General features: G+C 45.7%; 1 protein-coding gene across 2 annotated transcripts in view; it reads left to right on the plus strand.

Annotated features, from left to right (window-relative positions):
* Fyn (FYN proto-oncogene, Src family tyrosine kinase) overlaps positions 1 to 20,989 on the plus strand; it is a 207,703-nt gene that overhangs the window by 182,543 nt on the left and 4,171 nt on the right. For both annotated transcript variants that reach the window (XM_032889141.1, XM_032889140.1), the window contains one exon: positions 2,349 to 2,480. In XM_032889141.1, the coding sequence (XP_032745032.1) occupies positions 2,349 to 2,480 (132 nt within the window). The remainder of the gene's footprint in view (positions 1 to 2,348; positions 2,481 to 20,989) is intronic.

Genomic DNA, 20,989 nt, shown 5'->3' on the forward strand with positions numbered 1-20,989 from the left:
GGAGCTGATGTCATAGCATCATGACTATCTCAAAGAAGGGAGAGCAAGAAAACTGTCTAAATTGTGCATAGTTTATTGCCAGAACTCCATCCGCCAACCAGTGTTGCATGAGTCTGAGGAGGACCCCAGGTTTCTTCTTCTGCTGTTTAGGGTACAGGATTTCTGCACACCAGAGAGAAGTCTGGAGTTCCATTGCACGTTAGATGTTGTCAGTTTTAAAGCCATGGGGTTGTTCAAATAAGGATGTGATTAATACCCACCCGTTCGTTCATTTATTTATAAATGAGGGGATTCCAGCTGAGGCTTGGTCCTGGGAGATCCACTCTGGCCACTGTCACCCTAATCCCAGCGGCTTGGAGTTGAAGCCGCACGGACAGAATCCCAAGGACGGGAACCTGTGCGGAGAGTGCTTTTAACGAAATTCTAAAACAAAATGGCTGCTCAGAGACTCCCAGATTGTGCAGACGATGACCAGCACTTAAGGGAAGAGAGACGCAAACTTGCTTTACATGGAGTGCGTAGAGCGGAAGAGGGTGACGCAAACACTCCTGCTCCACTCGTAGGGTGAGGTGCCACGGACACCATAGGGTTTCCTTCCATTTTGATTTCACACTGGCATAAAAGAGATGGAGAACAAAACGACACTGCTGGAAAATGCGAGGGTGTATTCGTTAACATTGTTATGGTGTACTGTATTTAAAACAAAATGTAATTGCTGTAATTTATCACATCTGGCTATTAAACCTCCATAATTTAAAGATTGGAATCATTTGCCACTTTTGCACACAGTGACTCTTCACAGATGATGCTGTGACAGTTCTGATTTGTATCAGCCTTTGTGTGCGTCTTAGCAGCTCCTAAGCGTAATTAGTATGGCTTAAGCGTGTTATTGTGTGCAGAACCAATGGAAAATCCTTGTGTGTTTTTTTCCCCTTTGGTCTGTTCAAGAAATGCCCAGAACTGCTTTATGGTTGCTGACCCTGATACGAAAATGCAGGCTACTAGAATGTGGGTCTGTCCACATCCTCCTAACTGGATGAGCAGGGCGGGCCGTGCCTTTCCTTTAGATGTGGAAAAAAGAGGATTCTCTAATGATCAAAGACACTTGAAAGATGCAGTCCTACTGCCTTTGAGGGAGTTTAACACGTGTGTGTGTGTGTGTGTGTGTGTGTGTGTGTGTGTGTGTTCATTTGAATAAGATGGCCCCATAGGCTCGTGTATTTGAATGCTTAGCCATCAGACTCATAAGCTATCATCAAGGCATGCCCTGTCTAAAACTTACTCTGTTGAACCCTCTGGCTGGTAGGAGAAAGGAAGGAGGAAAGTGGTCATACAGTACAGAAATAAAAACATCCCAGGAATAAAGATGGCCGCCGTGGAGAGAACGGGTGGAAGGAAGGGAAAAATCAGCCACAGCCAGGATCATTTCCCCACGGTGTGTGTAAGAAACGTCCCAGTGTAATGGGCAGGCTACATCCATTCGCTCCACCCTAGGGGAAGCTGGGACTTCCGTGGATTTGTGGCACCTCATAAGACCAATCTATGACTTTATATACCAGAGGACACGAGAGAACAGCATGATGATCTAATCCCGCGTGTAGTTATTAAAAGAGAGCATTGTCTGAGAGATACATGGGCGTATTCATACGTACATACTTACCGTCTTAGGCACTGTTCTGTGGCCGTGAAAGACACCATAGCCAAGGCAACGCTCAGAAAGGAAAGCATTTAATCAGGGCCGGCTTCCAGTTCAAAGGTTCAGTCCATCGTCTTCATGGTGGGAAGGGGGGAGCGTGCAGTCAGATACGGTGCTGGAGAGGTGGCTGAGAGCCCACATCCAGGCAGCAGGAAGAGCCGCTAACTAGCCTGCCTCGGGCTCCTAAGACCTCCAAACCCAGTGGCACACTCATCAATAAGGCCACACCTACCCCAGGAAAGCCACCCTCCTGATAGTTCTAAGAAGTGCCACGCCCTGTCCCTGTTGACTAAGAATTCAAATGCACAAACCCCCGGGGGCCATTCTTACCAAATCAAAGCGTGAATTTCCTGAGTCACACATTGTGATCCGAGGAGTTGTGTTCAAGAAACAAGCTCTTCCGTTTACTGACAAGCTCTTCCGTTTACTGATGTATTAAGGCTTTCAAAGACCAACTCATTGAAGGGAGATTTAAGGTGATTTTCTTGAAGTCACTGAGCCAGGCCCAGGGTGTACCCGCTATTCCTTCCCCATCTTCTTTCTGTCCTCGTCTCCCACCCTGTCCCCTGCAGATGACTTTCCAATACTTTGCCTTCCCTCTCCACCCAGCACAGGCGCTCAGGAGTAACCAGGTCCCCGTTCCGTTCCGCAGGTGCAAAGTTTCCCATTAAGTGGACAGCCCCCGAAGCGGCCCTGTATGGAAGGTTCACAATCAAGTCTGACGTGTGGTCCTTTGGAATCTTACTCACAGAGCTGGTCACCAAAGGCAGAGTGCCGTACCCAGGTAAGCACACAGACCTGAGAAACGGGCGTCCGCTGGGCTCGGCTTTGGCCTCGCCTTACAGGAGTCCTGTGCAGCTGCCCTCCTAAGCCCTGTGCTCAGCCTTCTGCCGAGGTGTTTAGCCAGGGGAATGCAGAACTTAGAATTGCCGTGACCCGTTCACCAACCTTGATGTGCTAAACAGCTGGTATCCAGTTCCAGTCCCCTGAGGTCATGGAGTGTGTCCAGTCTCAGGAGGTGCATGTGTCACGGCTCCACTGGCAGGGCCTGTGCCCAGATAGGGCTTGTAGATGTCTGAGAAGGAGAGAAGCCTCTGTTTGCTTCTCGAGCACGCTGTAGCACTGACCCACACAGCAAACCTGAAGGGAAGAGGCCAGAGTCTGCTCTCGGAGGCTCCAGGTCCAAGTGGCCCTGGAGCAGAGGTATAGGAAAGACGCTTTAGACTGACCAACCCGTTCTCTGTTGTTGAATGGCCAAAATATACAAGGGGGGGTGAATTGTGAAGGAGCGGGGGCCTCTGGGAGCCTGCAGTTCTTCTGGGCTATCAGATGCTCTTTCTCTGAAGAAGATGTGGGTTAAAGTTATCCATGCTTAAATTCATTAACTTAGCCAGACGGAGACAGAAAGGACACGCGCCATTTCTCCTCCACACTTTACTGGTTTCAGTGCAGGGACGATCTGCTTTGTGAAATGTTAAGGACATATTTTTCAGTTACTGCTGAGCAAAGAAAGAGCATAGCTGGCGCACCCTCCGTTCCCTGCCTTTTAGAAAGGGGCTTTTAAAAAGGAAGAAAAGGGAAAGCCCACGGTGGCGAGCCGATGGTGGAGATTAATGAGGAATGTAGGTCTCTTGCAAATCCGGGGCTTGTAATCATATCTCTGCAGTCGGAGGAGCCAGCGAGAGCCGATTAATTTGTAATCCCTTTGTTCATTCTGTCTGATTGTTTCTGGTCATCGTCAGAGAATAGAGAAGTGTTCATAAAGAGCCTCTCTGTCTAGGCTAGCACAGCCTCAAGACCTCTAAGGGAGGAAGCTTGGCACCGAGGCAGAAATAACAAAGTGCCCGTCTCTGAAGCCCCAGCCCTAGCCCCCCAGCATTGAGAGGTGTGGGTGTGTGAGTCTGTATTATTGCTGCCGCCACCGCTGCTGCTGCTGCTGCTGCTGCTGCTGCTGCTTCCAGCATGCACAAGTGGGCAGACACTCTGGGAACAGTCAACTGGCAGAGAAGAAAGGGCTGCCCAGGAGGGGGTGGGGCCCAGCATGGGTGCTTTTGAATTGCTTCTCAAGGATGAAAATATACCATCTCCAGGTTTTAAAGATGAGAAGGCCCTTTTAAAAAAAAATTATTATTGTCTACATTTTGAACTAATTTCTTCCTGATCTCCCCAGGTTTATAGACACCCGGTGTGTTAAAAGCAATCACGGGAAAAGGTTAATGTTGTTTTTTGCATTTCCGTGAAGCCTCCTCTTCCAGTAACACAAGCTGCTTTTTGTTCCTGGGTCACACACACGGAGGTCAAGACAAAGAGGTGGAGGTGGGGGCTCGGAAGAGGAAGTATTCGGAGACCAGGGTTTTGTCAGGTTGGGTTTTAGCACAAAGAAAACCGCCTAGGTGTACAGGCTGGAGCGGATTCATTCATGCGGCGTCATTCCGTGTGACCTGGCCTAGCATTTGTTCCCTTGGGAAACAGCACAAATGAGCCACTCAGCTCTCTGGTGGCACTGGTGAGCTGCGGTCCCAGAGCAGGTACTGTTCACGCCGGAGGGGAAGGGCGAGCGGTAGATAGCCCTGAGCTTGTAGACCCTTACTGTTGGTAGAGTGTTTGCGCCATGTTCACGGAGCGTGGATTACTTAGATGTGCATACTGTGTGTGCTCCTCAACCCTAGTTCTCATGTGGCAGAAGCAGGAACAAAAGATAGGCCCTTCGTTGACAGACCCATGAAGAGCAGAGGGAGAACTAAGCCCAGCGTAGGTGGGTATTTATGCCTGTAAGCCAGTGTTGATCTGTCGTAGGCTTCCGTGACTGCACCTGTCTGCAGGGGCCATGGGGAAGGGAGAAGGCAGGGAAATGAGACCATGGAGAGCAAGATGAGTCCTACCTGTCACCCCGAAAAGCTGCACAGACTCTCACTGAACTGTAGGGAGGGTCTGAGACGAAGGTGATGTGCTTGATGGTCTTAGAAAGGGGCAGAGCCAGTCATGAGGGGCCTGTGTGCTGCTGTGAAGAGACACTGAAGCCTGGCGGGTTAACTCTATAGCCCAGGGAGCTGCCTACAACACAGAGGGCCATCCCAGACCTGTTCTCATAGCCACAGACACTGCTTCGTTTTATTTTTAACTCAGCTATAATCATATTCAACTGGACTTCTGAATGTGACAGAAACTCTTAAGGGAGACGCATCTGCAGAGAGGTTGCAGTTACGGGATTGCTAACCTAGCAGAGGGTAGCAGGTCCAGGGCACAATCCTTTTCATTACGCACTATCCACATGTCTCCATGGCCCATCAGCCTGTACTGAGGGCTCACCTTGCTGCAACTCTGGATCTCTCGTCCCTGCCGGTGGGTGGGAGTCCAGGAGAAAGTCCCAGTCTCTGCTTCTCAGTCGCTTCCATTATGCAGTTTGACACAATAATTTCTCAGTTGCCTAGGAAGTGTTTTCAAGTAATTCTCTTCTCAAAAACGGTAGGTAGATAGTGGTAAACTTTCCTGCGTTCTTTCATACCTGAGAATGGCTCTTTGTCCCTCTGTCACATAGGAAGGCGTGCTGGCTCGTAAGTGACACAGAAAGGAGATGGGGACTGACTTATAAATGAGTTTGGCAAGGCTTCCCAGACATTCCCACCCAGCACTAAGTCAGTGCAGAAGTGAGCCTCGGAAAAGAACTGAGCAATGCGAGAGGCGTGGCCACATGAATGGCAGGTTAGCACTGAGCAGAGCTGTGTGTGTACCCAGGCACTCACTGCACTGACCAGAGACAGGAAGGACAGGAGGACACATGAAACAGCAGGGGCCTTGAAACATAAGAGGAATATTGCAATGTTGTCCTGAGGTCAAAGGCCGAGTGAGTACCCACCGGCTTCCAAGATGGGTAACAGACACCATTACCAAGCACGGCTCATCTGCTGCAGCCTGACCAGTTGTACTCCCCTTGCTGGAGTCCAGCCTGCGCTCTGTATGCAGAGCTTTAAGAGTTCTTTGCATGGAGATTAGGACTGCTTTTAGGCTAAGGGATTGTTGTGTGGGGAAAATGGTGATGCTGGTGCCAAAATGTTTTCCAGAGCTTGATGCATAGAATCATAGCTTTGCATTTTAGCCTGACGTTTCACCCCTAAAAGCTTTCTCAAATTCTTTCCCCCTCTGCCTTCACTGCCACTGCCTGTATTAAGCTGTCACCACTGGGTAGTGACCTCCTAATGGAACTTCCTGCCCCCGGTCTCTCCCTTCCTCCCCTAGTCATCCACCATTCTGTCATTGTCGCCAGCAGAAGTGTTATCCTGGAAAGCAGATGAGTTGTCTCACTCTGGCCCCGGTTAAAGGTGCCGAGGGCTTCCCCTTGCCCTCCAGATAACTCCAGAAGGCTGCACCTTGCACGCCCAGTCCACACATATTTACTGAATTTACATCGAGTGCTTTTCCAGATGAAAGGATTGTAGCAGTGAAGCAATGAGACTTCCTGCCCTTGGGAGAGGTTTTCTTGAAGAAGATGTGCAATACAAACCAATGGACTGCACTCCCTCCTGGCTGGTAGCATTGAGTGGAGCAAAAGAGGAGCATGATTAGGAGATGGTGACAGTGGAAGTCACTAAGAGGTGCTCGCTGAGTTTATCTCTGATAGGAGCTAGACTTGGGCCAGGTGGTGTCTAGGGGCACTGTGCACACCTGCGGGGGTGGTAGGGTACGGGGAGCCTGAGGCTCAAAGTAATGGCTGGGTTGTCTTGCAGGATTGTTAGCAAGCAAGCTTTTACTCTTTCTGTTGCTGTTTACTCTTGAGCTTGTGTTCTAGTTACAATGTTCTCCTTTAGTTTTGAGCTTGTGTTCTAGTTACAATGTTCTCCTTTAGTTTTGAGCTTGTGTTCTAGTTACAATGTTTCTCCTTTAGTTTTGAGCTTGTGTTCTAGTTACAATGTTTCTCCTTTAGTTTTAAACTTGTGTTCTAGTTACAATGTTTCTCCTTTAGTTTTGAACTTGTGTTCTAGTTACAATGTTTCTCCTTTAGTTTTGAGCTTGTGTTCTAGTTACAATGTTTCTCCTTTAGTTTTGAGCTTGTGTTCTAGTTATAATGTTTCTCCTTTAGTTTTGAGCTTGTGTTCTAGTTACAATGTTTATCCTTCGCCTTGACTCCCTCCAAACCTTCCCAGTTACCCCTTCCTACTCCTTCAAATTCACAACCTCTTGTTTCATCAATTGATATTTCGTGCATAGATGAATCTAGATATAGATATAGATATATAGATGTATAGATATCCTGTTGAGTCCGTACACTGTTACTTGGGTTATGTTTTCGGGGCTGATCATTCCACACTAAATGACTAGGTGGCGTGTTTTTCCCTGGGGAGGGCCACCTGTCTCACTCCAGCTTCCCTCAGTTGCCTATAATTCTTTGGGTAGGGTTCGGGCTTCATTGGACTTCTCCCATTTGGTTGGCATGCCCATTGGTGTCCTCCTGGCTCAGGTCATGTTTAGGCAGTGATGTCGGTGAGACTTTACAAGTGTAGCTTCTGATGTTACTAGGAGACACAGCCTCACAGAACTCCTGTCCCCTGGCTCTTACAATCTTTCTGCCTCCTCTTTGCAATGTCCCCAGAGCCTTAGGTGTAGTTGCGTTTTGTCGACGTGAGTGTGCTCTTACTGTGTGTGAAGGGAGCAGTACGGAGGGGAAGCTCTGACTTGGGATGTCTCTGCTGTCTCTCTCCCGTCACATCTTGAACACACCAAGAAACTTGTTTGTGACAGGGTCTCGCTGTGTTAACCTAGAACTGGCTCGATAGACCAAGCCTGACCTCGAACTTGCAGAGTTCTATCTGCCTGACGCTCTCTCCCAAGTGCTGAGATTAAAGGTGTGCACCGTATGTCCCCGGAATGTTTCTCTCTCCTTCTGTCTGGACTTCCCAGCAGCTCTGCCTTGCTTGAGGGGAACAGGGCATCTTCTGTGTTCTGATTCCCAGCAGTGTCTGCCCACAGTAGACTCTGTAGAAGCAAATAAAGGAATGTGTGAATAAAAGTAGAAAGAAAATTAAATTTAAAAAGAGAAAACTCACAGGTTTTTAAACATTTTTAAAGCTGGCCCAAAGCCTACAGAACTTTCTAACTCTGCCCAGTTAACCTCACATATTATATGGCTGACACGGTGTGAATGTTCCTAGCCACAAGGTAGCATCTGTTCCAAAGTTCTGGGAAGTTGACCCCGTGTTCAAATTTCATATTCCAGTAACCGGGTAGGCAGAATGTCCCGGCCATGCTGTGCTGTGGCCCTTGACTGAATCACTGCTTGTGTGCTGGCAGGATCTGGCAGAGCAGGGCTGTTCCCCTAAGCAAATCCGTGTATCCATGCGTTTGAAGTGCACTCAGATCGTTCAGCAAGTGTCAGGTGCTCGACTTCCTTGAGCAGATCCAGTCACTCGGTAATGACGCGGAGAGGTAAGGTGAACCAGCAAATGTGCTAGCATCTCGTAAAGAGCCAAGCACCTGCTCTGCCCCTCCCTGTGAGATCACAGGTAGTCCTGTGTTCAAGCTGCTGACGGGCAGACTCTCCCTCCAGGAGGAAGGTTTGGACTTTGCAGACGAGAAACAGTCTGAGAACAACCACCTTTAGCAGAGCAAGAACAGGCAAGGTCCTCTACCTTCCCAGCCTTCGGTCCCCAGGGTCAGAGCCCCCCTTTAGTTCACTGTGTTCTGTCAGAGAACACAGAATGCTCTTGCCTCCCCTGCAAGGTTTCTCTTGGCCGACATGGCTGATAAGAGGATAGAAAGGAGGATAGAAGGCTGTGTGTGAAGCCGGAGGGCACTAGGAAGGGGTATCCTCCCAGTGGTACACAGGAGCTCACTGGTCTTAGCTGTGGGTCAGGCCCCTGCCTCCATGCCGACACCTTCACCCTCTTTTTCACTTCTTTCAGAAGACAGGAGTTCTTCATAGCACTGTATTATCAAAAGCTCAGGCCTGTAATCCCAGCCCTTGGGAGACGGGGGCAGGAGGACTACTGTTAGTTTGAGGTCAGCCTGGGCTGCATAGCAAGACCTTGTCTCCAAAAGTAAAGAGAAAGAGAACAAAAAAAGAAAAGCCCAGAAAGAATCATACATACTACACTATCCACTTCAAATAACCTCTGTGTGCCGTGGTTCCCCCGCCCGCCATTTCTGATGTTATCAATACAGCGGTTTTAATAAAAACAGCTGCCCCAGGTGATTGGTGAGATGGGCAACAGTAAACAAAACTAGTAATTATTGCGACTTCTCAGGGTCAGTCGTTTATTTTCATCTGTGCCCTCCGGTCAGCATGCCTCTGCCCCGGATTTGTACTCCGATCCACGAAGCAGCTCCCTCAGCCTCCTGGTCGTTCTGGTGAGATAAGGGAAAACACTGGGTAATCCGATAACATATTCCATGGTGCAGTGCAGGCTCGCCGAGCAAGCTCCATTAACTCCGCATCCTTCCTCCCAGCACCCATGCGGCAGCTCTCAAGAGCGAGCAGACAGATGGGTTTTTAAGAGAGCTTACACAGGGAAGCAAGGGGCCTCAGACAGAAGGCCTCATCCAGACACAGTGTAGTATCGTTCCCTTTGAATGAAAAGCTCGGTTTGCAAAATAACTCTGATCTCAGATAACCTGAGTATCATCCCCCATTGTTCTAACATTTCTTTACACAGTGCAGGTGTCCAGATTCCTGCAGCCATGGGGAAACCCATGCGTGACTAGAAAATGAACCCCTAAGTACAGGTATGGCTGCTCTGAGGTCCCTTGAGAAGCCGCACAAGTGGTAAGCAGTAAAGTGTTAAGATTTCTTTGGTAAGACCTGGTCCCAAGACCTTGTTCTAAGCAACTGACAGCAAGGTGTTTAACAGAAGGAGACCCGAGCACATCAGGTCCCCTGCCAAGAGGTACAGAGTACAGAAGTGATGGCTGTTAAGTGTTCTGCCTGTGGAAGCCACTTTTATTCCTTCCCTCAAGAACCAGAAAGAAAAGCAGGGAGGCTCTACTGAGTTCTTGTACAACTCAAAGAATAATACTGATACCCACAAGAAAAGGAGGGGAAAAAACACACATACATACATACATACATACATACATACATACATACATACATAGGACAGTCCATGTTGGCAACTGTACAACGTCTGGATTTGAAAGGAAGAGTTGGAGACTTGACCCCTTGTGTTTGAGAAGGAAACCAGCAAAATGACTCAGAAAGAATAATACGGAAAGAATAATATGGTGATAACGTCAGGAAGTGAGCGCAGTCGGCTTGGCCAGAGGCTCACAGCTACAGTGTTTGGGGCAGAAGGACTAGAACCGTTACAGCCGTGACTATGTTTGAAAACACGAAAGAAAAAGTTAAAGGGAGACCTCAGAGCAGAGGGCTGTGGAGAACTCTGAGCGCAGGGCCCTCCTGGGTCCTGGAAAAGCAGCCCCCCAGAACGGGCCCTCTTCAAAGGAAGAGCGGAGACAAGCTATTCTCTTGAGCTGTGGGAGCACAGAAGAGAGTTGAGACCAACCTGGGCAATGGATATTTTTTTAGAATATTACCATGGTGTACTTAACTGAAGTACTGTTTATGAATTAAAAACTCACTGAATCCTTGCTGATCCAGAACATCTTGACCATTGCAGAGGTTTGTTGAGAAAGTGCCAGGTCTGCAGGCCCGCCCATTGTGTTCTGGCCTCTGGTTGGCTGAGGAAGTACCAGGTCTGCAGGCCCGCCCATTGTGTTCTGGCCTCTGGTTGGCTGAGGAAGTACCAGGTCTGCAGGCCCGCCCATTGTGTTCTGGCCTCTGGTTGGCTGAGGAAGTACCAGGTCTACAGGACCGCCCATTGTGTTCTGGCCTCTGGTTGGCTAAGGAAGTACCAGGTCTACAGGACCGCCCATTGTGTTCTGGCCTCTGATTGGCTGAGGAAGTGCCAGGTCTGCAGGACCGCCCATTGTGTTCTGGCCTCTGGTTGGCTGAGGAAGTACCAGGTCTGCAGGACCACCCATTGTATTCTGGCCTCTGGTAGGTTGGAAGACAGCTAGCGCTGTTACGCTTGTCACTCAGCCAGTTGCAGTGTCTAATAGCCTGCTCTTTTGGCAAAGCTGTCTTTGGTATGTGTGTGTTTCAGTCAATGCATAGAATTGTTTATATACTCCCTGGACTCCCAGAGGTCTGGAGAGAGCACACGAGAAGAAAGGAGAAACGGGGAGGGTGGGGTGCCGCGGGAAAGGCGGTAGCAGGCTGGGTATCAAAGCTGACAGTGTGGTCTTCAGGTCTGACCCAGTCATCACTCTGCAAGTACTGAGGTATGGCTCTGTCCCGTGGCTACAGCTACCTAGGAAGGAGGCCTTCTTGGCAAATCTGACATGCTGTTTTCGGTTGTCACCTCTGCTATGTCCAAGTCTTGGGTGGAGCACTGGAAAAATAGGCTTGACCCAAATGGCCAGTTAAACTTTCCATTGGCAGAGACTGAATTAAAAGTTTAAAGAAAAGAAATATTTCCATCTGAGGAGGTTTGTTTTTTTTTTTTTAATAAAATAAACCATTTACTGACAAACGATTCACGGAATCATGGGAAAGTGGTTAATTGAATTCTGCAGTGCTGTGCTGTGCTGTGCTCTCGGTGCCAGGTTAATGCTGTGAGAGGCATCTGGGGAGTGGTTGTAGCTTCTAGGGAGAATCTACTGTGGCTCCCCCAAGCTTCTTTCCTCCAGGGGCTCCTGGCAGGAGCCAGGACAAGGGAGAGTCCTGCAGACTCAAGCTGTGTACAGTTCCAGAAACACCATGACACTGAGAGTTTTGTCTACTCAATTGTGCTTGAAAGAACGCCATTCCCTGTGTATGGCTGAATATAGGGAGAAAGTTCCATCAAGGCTGGAGTGTCTGGGACGGAACATAGGGAGGAAGCCATCAAGGCCTCACAGCAGGAAGCGTTTGTGGCTGGCGCGTGTTTGTAGAAACTTTTAATCCCAATCCAGGGTTTGTAGCCACCTTTGACCATTTAGTTCACAGATAAAAGACACGCACAACCGTTGTATTTACGTAAGCCTCAATCAGCACCAGAGCTCGGCAGATACCTACCACCGATGCTGTCAGAATCTACTGACATTGATAACCCCGAGTTATTACTTACTAAGTTTCACTTGGGCTGCTCTTAGCTCCAGGTGGCCAGCCCTCGGTGTCAGGCCTCCTAACCTGTGGCAGTTTCTCCGTCCTCCTCCTCCCCCTCCTCCCCCTTTCTCCCTGTCCCCACCCCAAGCCCAGGAAACCTAAACCCTACCTATGTCTTTCCTGCCCAGCTATTGGCTGTTGGCTTCTTTGTTTACCAATCAGAAATAACTTGGGGAGGGTCCCAGATCTACATGAAGACTCTGGGTCCACACACACACACACACACACACACACACACACACACACACACACATGCACGCACGCACACATACACACACACATGCACGCACACATGCACGCACACATACATACACACACAGACACATACGCACATACACACACACACCACACACACATACAACACATACACACACGCACATGCACACACACGCATACACACATGCACACACATACACACATACATACACACACATGCACACGCACACAAACAGACACATACGCACATACACACCACGCACATGCACACACACCACACACACGCACATGCACACACACATGCACAGCATTACAATACAAGAAGACCAAACCTCAGCAGGTTCAGGTTTGCAGTGCCGCCGAGTGAGTTACAAAAGCTTCCTCATTTCCAGCGCTTGTGGGCTTTGGAACTGTGCCTGAGGAAATGCTGGCCTCTGTTCCTTACCCTTTCTGTCTGGAGTCCCCAGGAAAGGGTTGCGATCCGTGTTCCCTTGCCCTCAGCCCAACGAAAGAAGGCAGTCCCACACTGGACTCCAGGCTCTCCCAAGGCCGGGGGCAAGCTTAGGTAGAGTGAATTTAGTTGGCCATATTGAAGGTCTGCTTAAACACAGCCAAACGAAGGCTGGATTTTGTCACTGCAGAAATTATAAGGCCTGAGAATTAAAAAAGCATTCTACAAGGCTTTGGACAAGTAGGTGACTGAAATAGTCGTCGTCCAGGAAGACCTAGCTGAGACAGGTCCAGCTTCCAAGGTGAGAGGACAGCTAAGAGAATTAATTACCTACCAACCCAGAAGCCTGGGTGCTCCCTACAGAGGGAAACAGAAATGTGCTCTGGCTAGGACTTCTGGCCAAGTGACAGATTCTGACCCCGATGGTCACCTCCTCCCCCAGAATTAAAGAAGTCTGCATGAATATTATATGGGTTCCTTGCTAGTGACAGCCCTGAATCTCACACTGTAGATTACAGCAGATTTTTGGTGCTGTAAACTAACTGTCAGGAGTTAGGGAAGATATAGATGACAGGCTCACAAGGTCTTGGTGCAGAGAGAAAGACAGACAGACAGACAGCAAGCATCTGGGAGTAGCTGAGAAGGGAGGCGCACTGAGTGTGGTATTTCTTGCACTGTCAAGAAGACCAGCAATTTAGAGGCCACGCCCAGCCTCCCAGGACACCTTCTGTTGTCCAGCAGAGAACCTCGGCCTTAGGCAGCTCCTGCAGAGGGGCAGGGAGGTCTCAGATGAGGGACGGCCTGACAGCCTCCTCCGTAAGTCACCCTGCCTCCCTGTCACAGTCCCCAAACCTCAGAGCACTGTGGGGGTCACCAGGCCAGATGGTGCTGCATCCTGCTGGCATGAAGGGAAATTTCAGACACTGCGCCCAAGCATGAGGAAAACAGTGACGTTCACAAATGGATCCTGCACACAGAAGACCTGTTGCTTTTATCCTGTGAGGTGTTTGTGTGCTTCACTCAAAGACTTCTTTTTTATTCTTTGTAAAATTTACATTGGTGTTCTGCCTCCCTGTACGTGTGTGTGTGTGTGTGTGTGTGTGTGTGTGTGTGTGTGTGTGTGTGTGTGTGTGTGTGTGTGGTGTCAGATTCCCTGAACTGGGATTGCAGACAGTCGTGAGCTAACTGCCTTGTGGGCGCTGGGATTTGAACCTGGGTCCTCTTAACCACTGAGCCATCTCTCCTCCCAAAGATTTCTTTTTAATTGCATCTGTGTGAGGATATGTGCACATAAGTACAGGTGTCTGCTGAGCCCAGAGGTGTCCGATCCTCTGGAACTGGAATGGCAGGCCCCGCCCAGTCTGTGTTGTCGTAAATAAATAAAAATAAAGTAAAAGTAAAAATGTATAAACGAAAACCGGGGGTGGAATGTTTTCCCTCAGGGTGTTTTTCCCTGCTAGGGTTCCACACCTCGCTTCCCCAGATATCTTCTGGATATCTTGGCAGAAACACAACCCAGCCACACACTTTCTTATACTGAGACTCTTACACAAAAGAGCATACAACTGGTGTTTTTACCCTGCTAGGGTTCCACACCTCAGTGCCCCAGATATCTGCTGGATATCTTGGCATAAACTCAGCCCAGCCACACTTACTTAAATTGAGACTCTTTCTTAAAAAAAAAAAACACTCATTTAGCATTAAAGCAATCCAGCGTCTAGATTTGGCAGATCCACATTACACTGTCCTAATCCCAGTTCCCAAATTACTCATCCCTGCACCTTTTATTTACCAAGTCTCCAGCTTCTTCTCCCCCCTGGTACCTCTAACTCCTCTCAGTTCCCCATCGTCTCTCCAACTCCCTCTCTTCTTCCTCCTGGCTTCCTTCTCTAACCCCTCCTCCCTCAACTGTCAATCCTCACCCCCCCTCCTCAGGTTCCACTCGCTCAACTGTCTCCAACTGTCAACTGTCAACCTAACCTCTGAATCTAATCCCCCTCTCACTCCCAACTCCTACCTCTGCCCAAATCTCACGCTCTTGCCTTTATTTAACAAATTCAGAGAAAACCCCAAGGCAAACCACAACATTTCCCCCTTTTTGTCCAGTTAAAAACTTTTTTCCTATACATAGGTGAACTAAGCATCATTATTACCATTCTGCAATTTACAAAACCAACAATATGCTGATCACCCAGTCCACCAACTCTGTTCACCAACCATGTTATCCACACCACATCTTGGCAAGGCAAACCACAACATTTCCCCCTTTTTGTCCAGTTAAAAAACTTTTTCCTATACATAGGTGAACTAAGCATCATTATTACCATTCTGCAATTTATAAAACCAACAATACGCTGATCACCCAGTCCATCAATTTTGTTCATTAACCATGTCATCAATACTAAAAACTATACTTGACTATATCCTGGTTCTAGATCCTATGCCACCCTAAAACTACTCTAACAGATTTATCATCTTTCTCAATACTAAACCATTCGGGTTGTCTATGAGACTACTAGTCTCCAACCACATCAGAAATCCAAGAATGATTAATATTACCTGAAAACATAGGAAGCACAAAACATGGCTTCCAAGCTTAGCCAATTTTATAAAGACTGCTGATCACCTGGACAGTCCCCTTATTCCTTAATATGCTGGAGCATCAGTCTTCAGCCTTCTGGCCCAGGATCATCTGACAGACCTTATCAATGCAGATTTTGAAGGGCTGATCACCCTGCCTCGGCAGAGATTATCAGTCGACTATTCTGCATAATTTGTCCCTTTCTGGACAGTGTCTTGTCTGTAGATGAATTGAAGCAATTTGCTCAGTGGCTGCGTTACCACGATTTGAGCAACTCCATTGATGCTCAAGTTCTTCTTCTAGTCTAAGGGGCCCTGTCAGGGGCAGACAAGTCTCTAGTAAAATGATCTAGATGAAGAAATGTCCATAAACAGGTTATTCTTTGGACTTCTGATGCCCTTGAAGATTTCCTATCTACATAGGAGTTTCTGAACTGTTAAGCATAGAGTACCGCTGGCCTCTCTAATCAAGTATTTACAAAACCCATCTAAACTGACTTAGAACCATAACCTTGCCATCTGACCCTTAGCTGGTACTGGTTAATCAACTAAAATAATGTATAACAGCAGTTATAGGACCGGTCTAAGACTTGTATTCTTAGATGCATAGTGGAGGCACAATGCCCATGTTAAAGTAGCAATATTAATCTCAATTATAAATCAACAAGAAAGTATACCATTGAAAACCTCGATTTGTGTAAAATGCATTCTATACCAATGAAAAAGATTACAGCTTCAACTTTGTATCAATTACAAACATTTCTATCAATGTAAAATATAGCTGTAAAATTTTGTTTAAGAGTAAGTTTGCCAATCTATCTGTTTGTCTATTTCTCTAATTTCTATGTATTACTATATCTAAGAAGGATACAAAAAGGAAAGGAAAAGTAGCAATCCCTGAGTTTACATTCTAGTTTCCCTGCCCAAAGCTACATTTGTATTGTATCCCTTAAAAGAAAACTTATCCACAGTTCTTAAAATAAACAGAACCATCCACCCAACATAAGGAAATGGGACGACGATCTTCCTTGTCTGCTTCTAGCTGGATTGGGGCGAAGAATTCCTTCTGGGGCCCAAGGGGTATTAGGAAAAGTTGGCTTTGTCAAGTAGAGCTAGCCGGATTTGCCTGCCAGTCATTCTGTGCTGAGAAAGTTCATCGCTTAGCTGACATCTTGACTATGACAGTCTGAAGGGCTGGATAAGTAAGATGTCCATTCTGGGAGAGTTCTGAAAGCAGGCCTTTAAATCAAGCATCTTCAGTGTAATTAAGGAGAATCAAACACGAAGTTGGACTGAAAGTCCCGGAATCTCAGCATCCCAGAGTGTGTATCATTTCAGAGCTATCTTTCTCTTCCTTCATCCTGCAGCACAAAAACTTTACAAGCATTATATAGTTCTATAAGCATTTTCAAATGGGATAAGCAGGGTGCACAGTTTAGTAAATAAAGATCAAAAAAAAAAAAAAAAAATGACTACCTTTTTTCAGGTTAGGTTAATCATATAATCAAACTGTAATATAATTTTGTAATACATACGTATTACAAGTTATGAGGAATTTGCACTCAAAATATCACTGGCTGTTTATAGACATTTCAGTCTCAGCCAGTTCATACACGGAGACCTAAACAACCTCATATATACATCACCTATTTGTTGATCGCCTTAGTCTCCTTTTTCTTCTGTTTGCCAAGGACTTCAGGAGGTCTCCCCTGTCATTTCTGATTTTTATCAGCTTGGAAGGAACCCACAGCTTTTCTTCTCCTGTAGAAACATAGGCATAACCCCTTCCCCAGCGTAACACATTTCCCATTTTCCATTCTGACGTCAGAATATCCTTAATATAAACAGGCTGGTTTAGTTCAGTAGTCTTTTCCACAATCCAATGTCTTTCAGCAGCTGTGCTGTTTTGTTCATCAGCATTTAAAAAATTTAAGGTTAATAAAGCACTATGTATTCTATCTCTGGGAGGTTTTGTTGACCCCTTTTGCCTGTTAAGCATCTCCTTTAGACTTTGATTAGATCTCTCCCCAATCGCTTGTCCCGTAGGATTGTGTGGTATACCTGTAACATGTTTTATATTATAATAGTCAAAGAAGCGCTTAATCTTGTTAGAGATATATGCTGGACCATTGTCCGTTTTAATTTGTATGGGTATTCCCATTATAGCCATAACTTCTAACAAATGTGTAATTACAGAATCGGCCTTTTCTGACGTTAAGGCAGTTGCCCATTGAAATCCTGAATATGTATCTATAGTATGATGTATGTATTTCAGCTTACCAAACTCTGTAAAATGGAGAACATCCATTTGCCAAATTTCATTTCTTTGGGTACCTTTAGGGTTAGTTCCTGTAGGTAATGGAGTTTGATTATATAACGAGCAAGTAGGACATTGCCTCACAATCTCTTTGGCTTGTTGCCAAGGATAGAAAATTTTTCTTTAAGCCTTTGCTGTTAACATGGTGTTTTTTATGAAATTCTGAAGCATCTAGTACACTTCCTATCAGTAGCTGGTCAATTTCATTATTACCTTGTGTCAGAGGGCCTGGCAGACCTGTATGGGATCTTATGTGTGTTATATATAGTGGGTAACTCCTATTTCTGATTTTTTGTTGTAGCTGAATAAATAGTGATGTCAATTCGGAATCATCCTGAATAAGTTCAGCAGTCTCTATGTGCAAAACAACCCTTTCTGCATATTGAGAGTCAGTTACTATATTAAGAGGCTCTAAAATCTGACAACACCATGAGTATTGCATACAGTTCAGATTTTGAACTGACTTATAGGACTCTCAGTCACCTTGTTTACATTTTCCGATTTATATCCTGCCTTCCTGACTTACTGGCATCAGTGTAAAATGTAGGGGCTCCAGATATTGGAGTTCCTTTACTATACGAGGAGGATCCAGTTAGTTCGTTTTATGAACTGAAGTCTTTTGCTTTTAGGGTATTTGTTGTTAATGTCTCCTAAAGAGTTACTGCATGCTCTTTTTGCCAATGTTCATTTTGTACCCACAAAGAGTTAATTTCTGCATTAGTAAAAGGTACCAATTTCAGCCGGATCCATTCAACCAATTGTCGTCAAGTCTCAATTTCCTTTAAGTATCAATTCAGAGACCTTCTCAATGTAGGTTTTCAGTTTTCTTACTCTGTTTATGTGCTAAAAATATCCATTCTAAGATATAATCTTCCTTTGCATGAGAATTCCTGTAGGGGAATGAGTAGAGGGCAAGATGACTAATATGCAGGCCATCTTTGGATCAATACGATCCAGATGTGCGTCCTGCAGTTTCCTTTCTACCAAAGTAATAGCTTTCTCAGCCTCAGCTGATAGTTTCCTTGGGCTATTTAATTTTTTATCGCCTTGTAGTGTTTGAAATAAATTGCTCAACTCTTGAGTGGTCAAGCCAATCACAGGCCTCAACCAGTTAATGTCTCCAAGTAGTTTCTGAAAATCATTAAGTCCTTAATTTGCTTCTTTTTGATTTGCACCTTTTGTGGCCTAATTCTTTTGTACACTTTATTTTATACCCTAGATAATTAATAGAATCCCTCTTTGTATTTTCTCAGGGGCGATTCGTAATCCCCAGCATGGTAATGTTTTTTTTCATCAAACATTCTTTCCAGGATATTTATATCTGAATCAGACAATAAAATGTCATCCATGTAATGATAAATAATAGATTGGGAAATTTTTTGCAATTATATCTAATGGTTGTTGTACAAAATATTGACACAAGGTTGGGCTATTTAACATTCCTTGTGGAAGGACTTTCCATTGATATCTTTTTTATGGGGGCTTAATTCTATTAAGGGTAGGCAATCGAAAAGGCAAACCTTTCCTTATCGCCTTCATGTAGAGGAATAGTGAAAAGCAATCTTTTAAGTCAATCACTATAATAGGCCACTCCCTAGGCAAATAAAGAAGGCAGGGGATCCCAGGCTGCATGGAACCCATCGGCTGAATAATCTTATTAATTGCTCTGAGATCTGTCAATACCCTCCATTTGCCAGACTGTTTTTTTAATGACAAATACTGAGAATTCCAAGGGCTGGTGGACTCCTCTATATGCTGAGCCTCCAGCTGCTCCTGGACTAGCTGCTCTAATGCCTGTAGTTTTTTTTTTTTGTCATGGACCACTGATCAATCCAGATGGGTTGGTCAGTCAGCCACCTTTTAGTGGCAAGGCTGTTGTTGTTTTAACAGCAGTGGCTCCTTGGGGTAGCACTAAATTGTCAGCCTCTGCTGTATCTTGCTTATGGACAGCTTGGACAGTCTCTAACTGTCCTTGATAACATTCCCTGACTAATTTAAAGTTTTATTAGGAGTCTGATGAATTTTAGGGCCAGAACCTGAAACTGAGGGATATTAATTTGAGTTTTCCACTGCTGTAGTAGATCTCTTCCCCATAAATTAATGGCTATATCAGCCACGATGGCCTTAATTTTCCTACCTGACCTTCTGGTCCTATACATTTAAGCCACCTGATGCTTTGTTTTTTATTTGGGATAAAGTGCCAACACCTTGAAACTGCATATCCACTCCTGGAAGTGGCCAACTAATGGGCCAAGATTTTGGAGAGATGATGGTAACATCTGCTCCAGTGTCAACCATTCCTTCAATTTCGATATTATCTACCAGTATTTTTAGTTTTGGCCTTTGGTCCTCTATAGACGTTAGCCAAAATATTCGTTTTGAAGTCTTGTTGTTTAATCGTTCTGAGGAGGAGAACTCTCCCTGCCTGGTATTGGGGCCTGCGAGAGGCCCCCTTGGGAGTTTTTTGTCAGGATGCGGTCCCATCTGTCTGTTGTTGCTGTACACTTCCTAGTCAAATGTCCATATCTGCCACATCTTTGACACATTCTAGGAGGCACAGTCCCCCTTTTTGTATCACTTTGGTTTTTATTATAGTAATATCTGAGATGGCCCTGCTCACCACAATTAAAACATTTGAAATCTTGGGTCATCTCTAGCTGTCCAGTGGCAGCTTCTCCTATCAAAGTAGTATCAGGAGAACAAGATCCAACATCAGCTGTATATCTAATCCACTCATCTATTGAAAAGGACCTTGCCTTTAGTGGTCTAATTACTTCCCTGCATTTGGTATTTGTTTTTCAAAGGCTAAAGACTCAATTATCGCCTTTCTTGCCGCTGAATCTGATACACTCCTTTCCACAGCTGAGGTAAGCCTTTGTAAAAAGTCAGGGAAGGCTTCTTTAGGACCTTGTATGACTTGAGTGAATGTTTCAAGTCTTTTCCCTGATTCTGCGACTTTGTCCCAGGCCTTTAAGGCTGACAATCGACACCATGACAGAGTTTCTTCGTCATATATAGCCTGCACCTCTACTTCAGCAAAGCGGCCTTCACCAAGCAGTTGATCTGTGGAAATCTCTCTGCCCCTAGCTCTATTTTGTCTTGCTATCTCCCTCACTTCTTCTCTCCACCATGAAATCCATTGCAAATTTTCAGCAGGCTCTAGAATTGCTCTTACCATATCTTTCCAGTCTTGGGGGATTACTCTATTTTTAATAGCCCAAGAAATTAAGATTTGTTTTACAAATGGCGAATGCATTCCAAAATTAGTTACACTTTCCTTAAATTTCCTTAATTCTAATACATCCATGGGTTGCCATTCAAATTCTTCATAACCCTGTGGATGATCATCGTTTGGAGGCCTTTGTTGCACACTAACTGGATAGACTAAAGTTTGTTTCCTAAAAACCTTAGGTTGGCTTTCCTTAATTTTATCTTCTGTCTCTACCTGAGTTTTTTCTTTAGTTGTAATTTTAAATTCCTCTCTTAAAGTCTGTATCCGTGCTTCATATTTCTTTTCTGTCTTTCCCCTGTTCTTTGAGTTCCTGAATTCTCTGTTCAAGGTTTTGCTTCCACACTTTGAATTTTTCTTTATAT

The sequence above is a fragment of the Rattus rattus genome, chromosome 18, assembly GCF_011064425.1.
Source record: "Rattus rattus isolate New Zealand chromosome 18, Rrattus_CSIRO_v1, whole genome shotgun sequence".
Classification (NCBI taxonomy): Eukaryota; Metazoa; Chordata; class Mammalia; order Rodentia; family Muridae; genus Rattus; species Rattus rattus.